The sequence below is a fragment of the Pagrus pagrus genome (assembly GCF_965226575.1).
Source record: "Pagrus pagrus genome assembly, chromosome: 2".
NCBI lineage: Eukaryota > Metazoa > Chordata > Actinopteri > Spariformes > Sparidae > Pagrus > Pagrus pagrus.
Window position 1 is genome coordinate 33,882,415 of NC_140186.1, and position 16,494 is coordinate 33,898,908.

General features: G+C 41.5%; 1 protein-coding gene across 2 annotated transcripts in view; it reads right to left on the bottom strand.

The window, feature by feature from the left end:
- Positions 1–1,112: 1,112 nt before the first annotated feature.
- glra3 (glycine receptor, alpha 3) overlaps positions 1,113–16,494 on the bottom strand; it is a gene marked incomplete at its 3' end in the record, with an annotated part of 75,371 nt that continues 59,989 nt past the window's right edge. The window contains exons 6-10 of one of the 2 annotated variants that reach the window (XM_084365440.1): positions 12,131–12,268; positions 11,272–11,486; positions 5,664–5,813; positions 4,129–4,257; positions 1,113–1,442 (exon numbers count right to left, since the gene is read on the bottom strand). In XM_084365440.1, the coding sequence (XP_084221566.1) occupies positions 1,113–1,442; positions 4,129–4,257; positions 5,664–5,813; positions 11,272–11,486; positions 12,131–12,268 (962 nt within the window). The remainder of the gene's footprint in view (positions 1,443–4,128; positions 4,258–5,663; positions 5,814–11,271; positions 11,487–12,130; positions 12,269–16,494) is intronic. The other variant, XM_084365441.1, reaches the window with a different exon arrangement.

The following is a 16,494-nucleotide window of genomic DNA, read 5'->3' on the forward strand; positions in this document are numbered from 1 at the left end:
ACGTGTCTGTAGTTTAAGTGTAATCAGTTCAGACATTTACGTGATCAAAGTTATAGTGAATATAGCAACTGGCAGAATGCGTTTATATATTGATTCATCATTTGCCTCTGTATTCAGTGTTATTCTGATTGTGAAATCATCATTTAATGTGATTATGGTGTCTTTTGAACACTGGAAACTATGTTTAGGCTAAATTTTTCAGGTAAAACTGAAATGATGTAACATATGAAACCTGACACTCAGGACTGATCAGCCTGACGCGTTTAAAACAGACCATGAAAAGAAAAAAGTTTCCACTGAGTAAAGAAAGTCCTTTGTTTGTGGTCCTTTTGTTCTCCCACAGTCAGGCTGACACATTTTAACTTGCTGGTGAATCAGAAAACAAACTAAAAAAAATAAAACTTGATGGTGCCACACTTGAGTTGAATCTGTTATCTATCTTCACTCAGGTATGAAACTCCAGTCATGTGTGACCTATCAGATCAGTCTGATCTGCTGCAGTGTCTAGTCAATAACTAAGGGGGCGTATGCTGGTGAAAGACTTCCGTGAAGGCAGCTCTTATGTGTCCTCGCTCATCGCTCCTCAGAGGTCGCCTCTCGATCCTCGGAGCACAAATAGTAGAATTTGGATGGCCTGCAAGATGGCAGACAGGAACGACTTCCGGTTCAAGCGAGGAGCGAGGAAAACGACAAATAAGAGATATGAAAAGTACCCTTAGAGGAGCTAAAGGCCACACCCTCCCTACTTCTCATCCACAAACACATCAGTGACTAGTGGAAGCTGGTAATCATCTGTTGAGATTCATTGTGTAACAGAAACTATAAGCACTTGCTTCGTCAGAGAAACTGTCACACCTATCTGTGATGCAGAGGGCGGTGGATGATGTGGCTTTGTATGTTCCCGTACATTGTTCGTGACAAGAATCAGGATATTTTTGCAAAGTGAGGTCATCCTGAATATTTCTCAAAGTCAGGGTGAAGGGAGCGGGAAATAAAGGTAGTCAGTGACGTGTCCTCACATATAAATAGCAGTACAAGGATGTGTGTGTGTGTGTGTGTGTGTGTGTGTGTGTGTGTGTGCACATACTGAATAATCTATTCCCTTTCTTCCACTATTGCTTATGTACATCTTCATGTCTAAGTATCTTATAAAGAACCCAGTAGAATATATTGAAGAAGAGAAAGGCCAGAGGGAAGCCAGCTCTCGACACAGTGTCAATCTTTTTGGCTCTGTCGATAAATAACTTCCTCATCTCTTCAGTGCTTTTACCCCCTCCACCTGCTGCCACTCCAGGTGGATTCTGGGTTGTGTTTGCTGTGGCTCCTGGGGTGTTCAGTGCACTAACAGCATTGTTAGCGCTGGCCTTGGAGTCCTTGCTGTTGCTGGGAGTGGAGGTCACAGCAGCTGTGGAGGTCAGTCTGCTCTCATGTACTTCCCCTTCCTGTTGGGGAGACAACGAGGAGGAGGAAGAGGACGAGGGGGTCACAGATCAGATAATAGAGCTCATTATTTTCTTTACCGATGGCCATGCCAATTATGGGCCCTTCTGCAAGGCTCTGAATGAGGTATAACACTTTTTTTCTAAATGATATTGATCTTGGATTAGTTAGCACAAAAATTTGACATTTCACAGGAATGTCAGTGAGTTATTTTGTAGTTTGTTTAAGAGGCTTAAAGGTGAATTCAGGTATTTTTAAGCCTGGGCCCTATATTTACATGTTTTGGTGTGTAAATTATTCATACTTAACAAAAGTTTTGGAATCATCAAAAGTTTGGAATCATCAGCCGCAACACGGCTGCAACAGCATTGTTAGGGGCAACTCCGACTGTCAAAGTTACGTCCACTGATAGTGTTTTTGTCACTGACAGGCTCAGGTTGTTATTCTGACTATCTGACAACATTATGGAAATTATTCCTACAGAGAGAGAGAGTTTTAATAATAATATCCTTTTTGTAACCAGAAACACAAGTTTTGAAGTCAAGAAGAAGTCTGAAATCATGTAAACACCACAAGGCCCAGGTTTAAAAATACCAGAATTCTTCAACAGCCTGAATGATGAAACATAACAACTCACAATCAAACCTGCTTTTGTTCCTGTGCAAACACCTCCAAAAATGAAGTGTTGTTTACATTTTTATCTATGCATGTTGTGCAAATTAAAACTTTTTAATAGGTTGAAAACTGGCCAATATGGAACATTTCCTAAGCTCACTAAATATTTTAAAAGTGTTGTTGTGTACAGACACTATACTTAGCACATTACTTTTCACAAGCTAAAAGGGGCATCAATTTGAACTATAAGAGTGGCTAATGGTACCAAGCTAAATCTGAGGAGGCACGTGATGAAGTGATAAGAAAGACTTAGAATACATCTCTACGAGGGGTGTAACGGTACATGTATTCATCCTGAAACATCACAGTTCAGTGCATATAGTCTTACAAAGAATACGTCTGACTCATGTCAGTACATCTGTTCTGATCCACAGTCCAATCAAGTAGGTGGATTGAATGCACATAAAAGCTGTTTTCCAACTGTCATGAAACAACAAAAGTAGAAGGAGAAGACACTGTGACTGACTGTACACTATGACAAGTGCAAATCAGAGCTAGAGGACGCACCTACTTCTTTCAAATCAGATGCGTGGGAAAATTTAGGAAAAAGCGAGTGGAGGATTGGATGAGGACGGTGTGTCTGCATTGTTCAACAGCTGAATGTGAGTGAAAACACAAAAAAACTTCAGCGCATATTAGATGGCATCACCCAGATGTGTCAGTCAACGTGCGTTATATAGGGGCTGTGTTTCGGTGCCCCGTCACTCGCATTATATGGATATAGCGGCGCTATGCTGGATCTAATTTCGTCCGAACGACTTCAAATGACACCAAAGTTATCTGGGTGAGTAAATGATCATATATTTTGCTAGAAATAAGGTCCAGGTTGTAAAAAACAGTAGTTATCCTTTAAAGGGTAACTCCATGAAAGTGTGTGTACAGGTCTTGGAGAGCACTACTGCCTATGTGAACAAAGTAGTATAAAGCCTTTTGTGGCTCCAGAGGAAGCTGCATGTATTCTGATAAGCTGCCTCCAGTCATGTCACTCAGTGATGAAGTTGCATTGTGGGTAATGTAGGCACCCAGATTTTCAGTCCACTGGTCTGCATTACACTCCTTTAACACTGTTGGACTCATTAAGGACAGTTTAAAAACAAATGATCCAAATCAATACAGCAGAACCAGACATATGACCTTTTTATTCCACACATTCTTATTCCTTTTCAAAGCCTGATGCCTACATTACCCACAATGCAACATAGCCACTGAGTGACATCACTGGATGTCATGCAGTTATCAGGTTACATGCACAGTCACAAAAAGGCTTTATACCACTTTGTTCACATATGCAGTAGTACTCCCCAAGACCTGTAAACACTTTAATGTGTACAATTAATGGAGTTACTTTGAAATGCACTAGAGGCTGCAGTAATTATCTCAGGTGGAACAAACTGTAACTTCCACTACTGCCTGTTGATAATAAAAGAAACATAGCCTCTTGCATTTGGGATTTTGTTGTTGCTATTCTTTTCAATTCTTTCTAACTTTCGTACTGAACCGTGACACAAAAACTGAGTTACAAACCAAAGTGTGACCTCTTTCTCTCATTTTCACTCAAAATTAAAAATCCTTTCAATAATACAATCCAATAAGGGACAGGCTTTAAAGGGGTCGCATGTACACATTGCTTGTGAAGGTGAAAAAACTAAATGTTCATTAAAAATTGATGAGGACATGATTGTTCTACATGTTTTATACGTTAAATGCTCAGAATGGGAATGGGACATTCAATGTTGAAATAATGCCAAATGAATATAATAATGATCATGATTGATGATCATGATCATTAATATGATAATCATCACCCAGTGTCCTGTCCATGTCTTCACTACACCAGCAAACTGATGGGGGAGGACTTACACTTACAACATCACATTAGATGGATCATGCAAATGAAACATGCAAACCACAACCCACCCACCCACCCAACACACACACACACACACACACACACACACACACACACACACACACACACACACACACACACACACACACACACACACACATTACCCTGTGGTTGCTGGTGTAGATGTTGGTCATAGATCCATACAGAGGGTCTGTTGCTTTGAGGCCGTTGTCAATGTTAACACGACGGAGGGAATCAGCTAGCTCCTCTGGATCAACTGCACCTCCACTGTTCTACCAGTCGACAGCATGCACACCAGTAATCAACACACAGAAACCAAAAGGAAAACAAAAACAAATAACATCCAAAAAGAGGGTTGGGACACCCGTTCATTCAGTCAACCTGTGTTTGATGTTTAAATGATAATTCTGTCAAATTCATTTTTTTGTGTGTCTAAATTCTGAACAGCTCATTTATATTTATAGAACAGCTGAAATAGTATAAACTAATGCATGTTGAAATTAAAACACTGTCCAATCAATACAAAACGTACTAAAAGTGGCCTTTTATGTGTTGCCATATTGCAATCATTCCATTCGTCTTTTTATCTTATATACCAAAATCTACATTTACTGTAATAAGTTGTTTTGCGCTGCTCAGGTGTCTTGTGTTTTTGCTCGTCTCATCCTGTACATGTCTACTAACACTCTTTTGAGACAGATTTCGAGCAGATCCAGCCATCTCCTCCAATTATTTAATAAAGACAGCTCTACTTCCTACTACCCCCCTACATTAGACCAACATTATACTATATGCTCTAGTTGTTTTAATCCATTTAATCAATATTTCCTTAACAACACTGACTGTTTTTGAAGTTTTATTTGATTTTATTGAAATCACATTATGACTAAAACATAGCAAGTCTGTCCAGCTGGTAAAACATTGTAAAATAACAATCAATTAATCAATCATAAACTTTATTGGTATTTGTGATTGTGATATACTATATGTATTTTCCCCTGTAATTTGTTTCACTACAACTGAACTGAGGAAAAACACAGTGTTTGATCAGATAACAATACTGTAAGCATATTTTTACTGAGATGCTTCTGAGTTGACTGACACATATTGACATTTTTGATTTCCCGCTTCCTCTCAGGTAAATGCTGTTTGTGTACATGAGTTGACTGAATGCTGAGTTGATCCTTTCCCAACCCACAGAGATCCCAATCATGCACTGACAACAGGCTCATGCTCTGTTTGGATGGCCCTCTGTCAGAGAAATAACTCGACTGTGAACTAAAGAATCATAAAACCACATAGATGAAGTTACAGCCATGCTTTATCATGCACTGATAAGACAAGTGAAATGTGGTGTTTCAGGAAACTCAGGAAGCATGCACAGTCACATGCATTAACACTTTACATCTACTGTCACACATGGTGTTGTTTTTATTACTCTCCAACATCATGATTATTACCCCTCCCTCCCTCGGTCTCATCTAATGCTGTGCCTGAGTAGCAAACTGTAATAGCAACAGGTCACCACAAGGTGACAGCCTCGAACCAGAGATCAGTTATAATTCCATGTCTGTGTGCAAGTTTAGAGTATGTATATGTGTTAAGATGTAATTTGTTTTTTTTGTCTGCTCACACTGGATGATGCGACTGTGCTCTGTGTTGTGGGACATTTCAGTACCTTGCTCTTGCTCTTGTGATGCCGTCTGAATCTCAGCAGCTCTTTATGTTGCCTCGACACAAAGTTTACAGCAGCATACTCCAACAGTGCAGAGAACACGAAGAGAAGACACACTGCCATCCAGATGTCTATGGCCTTCACATAAGAGACCTGAAAATACACACACACACACACACACATACACACACACTTCGTGAGTCCATCAGCCACCACCACTGATTGTCACCCAGTAGAGGCCTCTTGTAAACCTGGTATGGATGAGATGGTCCTGTTACAGTTTCATAAAGAGTTGAAAATATTTTTATAGCACTGAAGATCTCTAACTTTGTTTAGGTCATCAGCAAAGCATCTTCTACTCCCAATCAGTCCAGCCCCCAGTTATGTTGATATGCTAGCTCCAGTCTGTCCGTCTGTCTAGCTAACCTAGCTGATCAGTGTATTCCTTGGTCTGTTTTTTTGCCAGCCACTTCCAGCGCTGTTTTGTGACTTTGTGCCTGACAAACTTGAGACTGAAATAAACTCACATTGTCACATTTGATAAATGCAAACAGGGTAACTGTTTATGAACTACAGCTCTGACAAGATAACTTGCATTTTTCAGCAGCTGCCTTGTGTGGACCAGACGAGAAGACAGTCCAGACAATGGGCCTAGTGACACTCCTCACAGTTTAGTTTTAAAACCAGACAATGATGATCTTGTCTCTCAGTCAAGGTTTAGATACCACTCTGAACTAATACAAGATTGAAAGCAAAGGATTGATATTGACTATTGACTCCCACCTATGAGCTTGTGATGATATTGTAGCCAAAGCTGTATAACATTGCTAGAACTGGACTAATCACCAGGCAGTAGAGAAACAGCTCAGTGTTATATTTTATTAGTTTCTACATTTTATATTTTCTACAAATTCTTATTTATGTATTTATCAATGCATGTATGCAAACTTTCCTCCAGGGCAGCCGACCCTGGACCCGCCTAGAGAGTCTAAGGTTCACCCACCACGTCTCCCAAAATCCTCTGGGAAAAACTCCTGCAAATGAGAGTTTGTTTCAAGGTATACACATTTATTTCATACTGTATGAGGTAATGCTGAACACTAGTGAACTTTCAGATTCAGGCCCACTAGAGCGGTAAATGTTGGTTAGTATGTTGGTCAGTCCACTTTTGATCTTTGGTCTTCAAGAAAGATCCAATATTCTTATTTCTATACTGAAAACTGCCTTTTTCTTTCAACTGAACATCTCAACCTGACTGAACTATTCTGTCACAATAGTAAGTCAACAATATCGTTACACAAAAAGTTAATATCAAGATATAAGTTTACAGTGACAATGGGTTTCATTTGGTCTCTGTTGCTGTAACCTCCAGGAGAGAGTCAGAGAGTGAGGAAGGAAGTCAGAGAACGAGACCACACATAACGTAAATAAAACTCTAATACATTACCTCAGTTGTTTAACAATGAGACAACAACTCCCATGATACCACATTACTGACTCTTTTGTTTTGTTTTAATAGAGAGATAGAGGCAGAAATTACATACTGTGAGCTTCACTTTTTCTAATGTATGTCCTAACTAATTCATATTGTCCTACCATCATTACAGACACTACTTTAGGTCTGCAGCTGCTGCCCCTCACACACATCCACAGTGCCACAGATACTTTTGGTGTCAAAATGACACATCCTCCTCCCTTCATGTGATAATGACTTATTCAGACACGTGTAACATACTGGAGTGCAAAATTCTGTTGAGCAATGGAAACATGAGAAACCTCTAAACACACACACACACACACACACACACACACACACACACAGAAAGACACGTCGACAGACAGACAGAAAGAACAGTCAGACAGACAGACACACACACACACACACACACACACACACACACACACACACACACACACACAGCCTCTCTCATGTTGTTAAGGTGTAAGTGTACAGGATGTGTGAGAGAGGTGGCTGTGCTAATAAGGGTTATGTAACAAAGTGCTCCATGTCGGATTTTTTCTCATGCATACAAGATACCAGAACAAGACTAAGGGGCTCTTTCTCACACACGCTCTAGCGGACGCATGATGTGTGTAATCAACACATACTTGTGCTTGCTCATGCAAAACATCCAGCAATTAAAAATGGAGGGAAAAAAGAGGCATTTCAGGTCTCTGCAGAGTGAGTAAATCCCCCTCACTCACCTACTATACAGTACATATATATATATATATATATATATATATACAGTACATCTATATATATACATATATACAGTACATATTTATATATATATTTGGTATGTCCACCTTTTGCAGGAATTACAGCAGCACATCTCTCTGGCATAGCGTCAATATATTTCCTGAGAACTTTAACACTAATGTTATTCCATGCCTTCTGCAACTCCAGCCAAAGGCTTTCGTTTGAATGTACAATAGATCTGTCCAGTTTATTTTCCAACTCAGCCCAAATTTGCTCGATGGGGTTGAGGTCCTGACAGCCGAGGTCCGGACAACAGATTCCTTCTGTCGCAGGTAGTCCCGGCAATAGTTAGAAGAATGTTTAGGGTCATTGTCCTCTTGGAAAATAAATCCACGCCCAATTAGACGACTCCCAGATGGTACTCCATGCCTCACCAGAATGTTGTGGTATACTTTCTTGTCCATGATGCCATCAATTTTAACCAAGTCACCTGTTCCAGAGGCTGAAATGGCACCCCACACCATAATACTACCCCCTCCATGTTTAATTCTTGGCAAGAGACACTCATTTTTATATCTCTCCCCCTCCCTCCGTCGGACATACACTCTTCGCTTGTTCAAACTTGGACTCATCAGTCCACAACACTTTATACCAATCTTCCTCTGTCCATTTCTTGTGTTCTTTTGCAAATTTCAGGCGTTTCACTCCATTTTTCTAATTCAGTAATGGTTTCTTTGCTGCTATTCTGCCAACAAGTCCTTCTTCTCCCAGTTTTCAACGCACAGTTCTTGAAGACACTGTTGCACCATTAGTCATTGCGGTGTTGATCTCGTCACGTAGTTTTTGTGAGGTCTTTCTTCGGTCCTTAAGACTGAGAATTTTGAGATGCTTCACTTCTCTGTCTGAAAGTTTATTTTTTCTACCTCTCCCCTTTCGGTTCTGGTGTGAATTGGTAGCATCATGGTGGTCTAAAGTGTACTTTACAGTGCTTGGACTGCATCTCAAGTCCTTCGCTATGCGGCGGTAACTCCAGCCAGCATCAGAAAGGGCCTTTATTCGAGCCCGTTGCTCACTCGTTAGCTCCTTCTTCACCTTATCACCTTATATGTGTGCTCTAGCAAAAGCCTGGGAGTTTAACCCTGAACTGGATGGTCACAGTCTGTCTGCATATCCAATGTTAAAGTACAAACAGGAAATGCCTGCAGCTAACGCAGCAGGGCTTGTTATATAGGGCAGATTTACTAAAAACGATAAACTAAGCTCAAAACTACTGTCTCAAACTATTTCACTTTGTCTCCCTCCAACAACTATCAACCTGCCTCTCTGCTCTCCTCCCGCCACTACCTGTGTCATCTTGTTTTGCAGTGCATGTAACGTAAATGTTATTTATTTATTTATTTAACGTAAACGTTATGTATTATTGGCAATAAGGGTAGCGGACGCCAAAAGACTGAACAGACTGATCCACAAGGCCAGTGACGTTGTGGGGGTGGAGCTGGACTCTCTGATGGTGGTGTCAGAGAGGACGATGCTGTCCAAGTTACATGTCATCTTGGACAATGGCTCTCATCCTCTCCATGAAGTGGTGTTTCAGCCACAGGAGTATGTTCAGCACTAGACTGATCACACCAAGATGCACCACAGAGCGCACTCTGAGTCAATAGCAGGACTCTGGACGCTTTGTTTCTCTCTTTTGTATTTTTTATTGAGTTGACAAACCAAATAATGTGCAATAATTATGACAAATAATGTGCAATAACCCATATTTCAACTGTAGCATTATTTATTACACTGTATATATAGATATATTTCTAGTAGAATGTACATTTATTATATTTTTATTCCATTTTATTATTCTTGCTTATATATAGTTTTTATTTTTCTGCATATTTTCCCCTCAGGGATCAATAAAGTATTTCTGATTCTGAGTCTGATTAATGTTATACCCAAAATAATATATGACATGGCTAGCTAACACTCGTTGTGGCAATGTCATAAGCCTGTTATTAAAAGTGTGAAAAACAAGCAAAAACAGCCTTTGGTTGAAACAGTTAAGGGCTCAGTGTAGTGTCTTGTTGACATGAACTTGAGCTAGATTATATGGTCTGTGATATGAGGACTCCAAACTGATGTGATGCCAGTTTTTTTTACCTGTATATCTGTAACTGGCTTATCCAGTGCATGGGGCTAGAGCATATCCCTGTACACACTAGCTTAGTGGCAAAGATAAAGTGTGGACAGCTTGCCAGACAACCACAGAGCTGACAAAATCAGACAGACAGCCATTCACACTCACATTCATACCGATGGGCAGTCTAGAGTCTCTAAGAGGGAATTCAGACCTGGTATTAGGATTCCTACAGAGTGATCCCATCTGAAGTCCGTCAGTTCACACCTGACATTAAGATGTATGTGAGTGACCACTTGTGATCATATCTCACTTCCCCACTCTATATGCAAATAAACACATACATCACTGGGACAAACAGACACAATATTTTTTACACAAAGAATAACTTATTGTAGAACATATGCTGAATTTACAAGAAGGCCCACATAATGAAGAATTTGTCAGAGACAGCGTTTCACAAAGTTTATAAAGTTTCTCCTAACTCAACAACTCACTAAATTGAGAACTTTTCTGGAGAGCCTGGAGACTTTCTTAACAAGGACAAAGAAGTAGCCTATATTGGTTACTGTTTACTGCATTTGTAATATTTGACATATTTACCTTCAATAAAATGTTGTCAGTGAAGTGTGAATTTACAAGAAGACACCAATGATTCAGAATTGTTGCAATTTAAAAAATAAACAAAATAAACAAAAGAAAGGCAGCCTCCCAGACCAACCCACCAGGGCTGTCAGAGCTGGTGACTAACCCTCTACCCTAACCAGAAGAAGCAACTAAACCTAACTGAGACAAAGCCATGAAAACAGGAATACCGCACCCATCAGATAAACATAAAACAAAACATAATACCACAGCCAGCCTCCAGGCTGACTGACTGCGTCGCTGGATAGAAGGTGGAATGGAGAGAGAGACAGAGCCTAGTGCCCCTACCCCCTCTTTTTGGTTGATAATCAGCCAGACCGGAAAGGCAGGAGGCCAAGCATCAGCCATAGTTGCATGTCCTGCTAAAAGAATGTGGTCACATGTGGTCTAGACGACTTCTGAATGTGGTCTGAATGATCAGATCTTAAATGTGTCCTAAATGTATCTTGGGGGTGTTCACAGCTGTACTTACAGCTGTCCACCTGTGATTAGATCACTCAGGACGATGATAATACCTGGTCTGAACAGGGCTGAACTCTCCTAAGCTGAACATGATGGACTGTGGGAGAACAGTGAGGCCATCTAAAGGGAGCCCACACAGATACAGTTGAATAATAAGATACACAAACCCAGACCTTAGGTAGTGAAGTCCTGGAGCCTGAGCTCTGTGTTGTCATTGTGAGGACAGTGGTGATGCCCAGTGCAACCCTGGCTGGGGCCGCATCCATGTTGATCCAGAAGGAGACCCAGGACAGGATGACGATGAGCAGAGAGGGGATGTACATCTGGATCAGGTAGTAGCCCATCTGACGCTCCAGGTGGAACCGCACCTCAATACAAGTAAATTTACCTGCAACAAAGATGAGACACACTTAAATAATATTCACTTATTATTACTACATGATTATTTTATAAAATTATTAAGCACAATAATCATCTGCACATAAGGGCCACAGTTGAAATCTTATAAGGCACTGTTTGCTTTTTTTTATCTTGGCTTCAACCCTGCTCCTTCCATGCTTTACCCAGTGCCCAAATTTGGATTTCCTGATTTTCTGATGAAAGCAGACATTCACTTTATGCCGGTCTTAAAAAAACATCCCTTCAGAAACGAGGGGCGTGGCTTCAGAACGTGTTCCTGACTCAGGGTCAGCTCATTATGCGGCCCAAAATCTATAAATATCTATAATCCCAGTCCTTCTCTAAGCCTCCTGAATTATTCAATGTCCTGACCCCTACACAGTGGCCCCAGGTCAGACATACCACATCCATGTTTGTCTACTGTCAATGGTCAAATCCCATTTAATGAAAAGCCTATATCAGTCTGGATGTCAGTCTGCTTGTTTCTTCCTCTTGCAGCTGATTTGTTCTTGTCTTGATCCCAGCAGCACAAACATGATTGATGAAATGTGGCAACTGCTTCACCCTGTGTGCATGTTACCTGTGTTATGATGCTCACGGCAGTGTGTGTGTGTGTGTCTGTGTATGTGTTACCTGTGTTGTAGTGCTTGGTGCAGTATCTAAGGTCTGATTCATCTTTGAGGATGAACTGTGGGAGCGTGAGGCCTTCGGCCACTTGGACTGGTCCATTCTCCTGCCACTCAAAGATCAGGTCGTTCATGGTGTAACCAACTGAAAACAGTAAACAAAGAACAATTTAATAATCAACTATAATAAAACATTATATAATAGAAATAGAAATAGATTCATGATTCTCTGACATTTGACTTATTGTCAGTTATTTGAAGGGCCTGGTGCTCCTTGCTGAGATTTTTCAGCCTCAGTTTGGAATGTTGGGCCATTTTCTCAAATTCTATTGACACTGCTGTATGGCAGAATATGAATTTTGCCACAAAAAATATATTATCTGAGGAATAAAAATAAACAACAACTGCAAAAGCAGCTTTATCCTCAGCAGACTGATGCTATCTCGTTAACATATTGCCAGCCAGTTGTGGCAGAAGTGGCCAGATGCATTATTTAGGCAAAAGTAGCACACCACACAATAAAATGACCCCATTCAAAGAAAAAGTTCTGCTTTAAGTAAAAATATATAAATAGTCTGAGCAAAATGTACTGAAAGTATTGAAAGTAGTATTAAAAGGAATTGACACAATGAGTTTAGGGCCGTCCACTCCAGGAACCATCACTATAACGATGTCAACCTTTAGGCCTGGAACGATATCAGATGTTATCAAATATCGTGATGTCTGCTGGAGTGAGGGTGAGAGGAGTAAGGATGAAAGGAGTTAGGGTGAGAGGAGTAAGGATGAGAGGAGTTAGGATGAAAGGAGTTAGGATGAAAGGAGTTAGGGTGAGAGGAGTAAGGATGAGAGGAGTTAGGGTGAGAGGAGTAAGGATGAGAGGAGTTAGGATGAAAGGAGTTAGGGTGAGAGGAGTAAGGATGAGAGGAGTTAGGGTGAGAGGAGTTAGGGTGAGAGGAGTAAGGATGAGAGGAGTTAGGAAGAGAGGAGTTAGGTTAGGATGAAAGGAGTTAGGGTGAGAGGAGTAAGGATGAGAGGAGTTAGGATGAAAGGAGTTAGGGTGAGAGGAGTATGGATGAGAGGAGTTAGGGTGAGAGGAGTTAGGGTGAGAGGAGTTAGGGTGATAGGAGTAAGGATGAGAGGAGTTAGGAAGAGAGGAGTTAGGGTGAGAGGAGTAAGGATGAGAGGAGTTAGGGTGAGAGGAGTAAGGATGAGAGGAGTTAGGGTGAGAGGAGTTAGGGTGATAGGAGTAAGGGTGAGAGGAGTTAGGAAGAGAGGAGTTAGGGTGAGAGGAGTAAGGATGAGAGGAGTTAGGGTGAGAGGAGTAAGGATGACAGGAGTTAGGGTGAGAGGAGTAAGGATGAGAGGAGTTAGGGTGAGAGGAGTTAGGGTGAGAGGAGTAAGGATGAGAGGAGTTAGGAAGAGAGGAGTTAGGTTAGGATGAGAGGAGTTAGGGTGAGAGGAGTAAGGGTGAGAGGAGTTAGGATGAGAGGGGTTAGGATGAGAGGAGTTAGGATGAGAGGAGTAAGGGTGAGAGGAGTTAGGGTGAGAGGAGTTAGGATGAGAGGAGTTAGGGTGAGAGGAGTTAGGATGAGAGGAGTAAGGGTGAGAGGAGTAAGGATGAGAGGAGTTAGGGTGAGAGGAGTTAGGGTGAGAGGAGTTAGGATGAGAGGAGTAAGGATGAGAGGAGTAAGGGTGAGAGGAGTAAGGATGAGAGGAGTTAGGATGAGAGGAGTAAGGGTGAGAGGAGTTAGGGTGAGAGGAGTTAGGGTGAGAGGAGTAAGGATGAGAGGAGTTAGGAAGAGAGGGGTTAGGATGAGAGGAGTTAGGGTGAGAGGAGTTAGGATGAGAGGAGTTAGGATGAGAGGAGTAAGGATGAGAGGAGTTAGGATGAGAGGAGTAAGGGTGAGAGGAGTTAGGATGAGAGGAGTAAGGATGAGAGGAGTAAGGGTGAGAGGAGTTAGGGTGAGAGGAGTTAGGATGAGAGGAGTTAGGGTGAGAGGAGTTAGGATGAGAGGAGTAAGGGTGAGAGGAGTAAGGATGAGAGGAGTTAGGGTGAGAGGAGTTAGGGTGAGAGGAGTTAGGATGAGAGGAGTAAGGATGAGAGGAGTAAGGGTGAGAGGAGTAAGGATGAGAGGAGTTAGGATGAGAGGAGTTAGGGTGAGAGGAGTTAGGGTGAGAGGAGTTAGGGTGAGAGGAGTAAGGATGAGAGGAGTTAGGAAGAGAGGGGTTAGGATGAGAGGAGTTAGGGTGAGAGGAGTTAGGATGAGAGGAGTTAGGATGAGAGGAGTAAGGATGAGAGGAGTTAGGATGAGAGGAGTAAGGGTGAGAGGAGTTAGGATGAGAGGAGTAAGGATGAGAGGAGTTAGGATGAGAGGAGTAAGGGTGAGAGGAGTTAGGATGAGAGGAGTAAGGGTGAGAGGAGTAAGGGTGAGAGGAGTAAGGGTGAGAGGAGTTAGGATGAGAGGAGTAAGGGTGAGAGGAGTAAGGGTGAGAGGAGTAAGGGTGAGAGGAGTTAGGATGAGAGGAGTAAGGATGAGAGGAGTAAGGGTGAGAGGAGTAAGGATGAGAGGAGTAAGGGTGAGAGGAGTAAGGGTGAGAGGAGTAAGGATGAGAGGAGTAAGGGTGAGAGGAGTTAGGATGAGAGGAGTAAGGGTGAGAGGAGTAAGGGTGAGAGGAGTAAGGATGAGAGGAGTAAGGATGAGAGGAGTTAGGATGAGAGGAGTAAGGGTGAGAGGAGTAAGGGTGAGAGGAGTAAGGGTGAGAGGAGTTAGGATGAGAGGAGTTAGGATGAGAGGAGTAAGGGTGAGAGGAGTAAGGGTGAGAGGAGTAAGGATGAGAGGAGTTAGGATGAGAGGAGTTAGGGTGAGAGGAGTTAGGATGAGAGGAGTAAGGGTGAGAGGAGTAAGGGTGAGAGGAGTAAGGATAAGAGGAGTTAGGATGAGAGGAGTTAGGGTGAGAGGAGTTAGGATGAGAGGAGTTAGGATGAGAGGAGTTAGGGTGAGAGGAGTTAGGGTGAGAGGAGTTAGGATGAGAGGAGTTAGGGTGAGAGGAGTTAGGATGAGAGGAGTTAGGGTGAGAGGAGTTAGGATGAGAGGAGTTAGGATGAGAGGAGTAAGGATGAGAGGAGTTAGGGTGAGAGGAGTTAGGGTGAGAGGAGTTAGGATGAGAGGAGTTAGGATGAGAGGAGTTAGGGTGAGAGGAGTAAGGATGAGAGGAGTTAGGGTGAGAGAAGTTAGGAGAATCCAACACTCTTGAATGAATATCAATTATCCTGGCAATTGTCAGAGAGCATTAGTGAAGACAAAATTAACTTCAGAGACACCATCAGCACCAAAGACTGTTCGGCAGTTTTAAAATTGTGTAATTAGCAGCTAAATATATGTTTAATAAGTTGTATTAATAACCAGCTACTGAAGTACATCATTTAAAAAGTGTCTCCTAAATGTCATCAATTAGCTTTCATAAAAGAAGTTGAGTACAGTTAGAGACTGATATTATAATCATTCCTGCATCATTACTTTGTAGGAAAATGTCCCCTAAATCGAGCTTGTGAATTCAGATGGATTCTGATTGGCTGTCAGTGTTTCTATCTACAGAACATGATCCCAAAGACATCTTTTGCCACTGCTTAAGTGTTGGAAAATGAGCAAAGTTTAATTTGATAATTTAAAGCAATCCATCATCCATTTTGTAAGCAGCATCACATTTTATTTGTAACATTTAATCTGTACAGTAACTAGTAACTTTAGTAACTCACTAGTAACTAACTGCCAAAATAAATTAAGTGGAGTAGATTTATAAAGCATAAAGCATTAAATGCAAACTCCAGAGAAGTACAAGTACAGCAAAATTGTATATAAGTACAGTATTCGAGTAAATGTACTCAGTTACATTCTAGCACTGTTGTCAGCACAGCAGCTGCAGTCCTGCTGCACTGAGAACCATTTTGACAGAGCTCACAGCCAAATACTCAATCAATGTAGTTACACACACAAGTCAAATGGAAATACATGTGACAGCTCCAGAGTACGTCCAGACACATGATCAGTCCCGAAGTGTCTTGATGGATGGCTTAACCTCGACACAAACTATTCTCACTATTATGATGATGGTGGTAAAAAAGAAGTCCCTCGAGTTTTTGTTAAAGAACAATGTAAACAAAGGCTCCACTAATATTCTCATTTACATGTTGTCTCAAGCACTCAAACATACAGACATCCTTAACTTCAGTTAAATTGTTATGCTGCCTCTTCCAAACATGCTTGGTTAAAGTTACTAACGGAAATGAGTGGTAAAAGAAACTAGGAAGAAGAACAAATGTATGTGCATAATGACTGGGAGAGTAGAGGCCACATTAAAATGCATGCACTC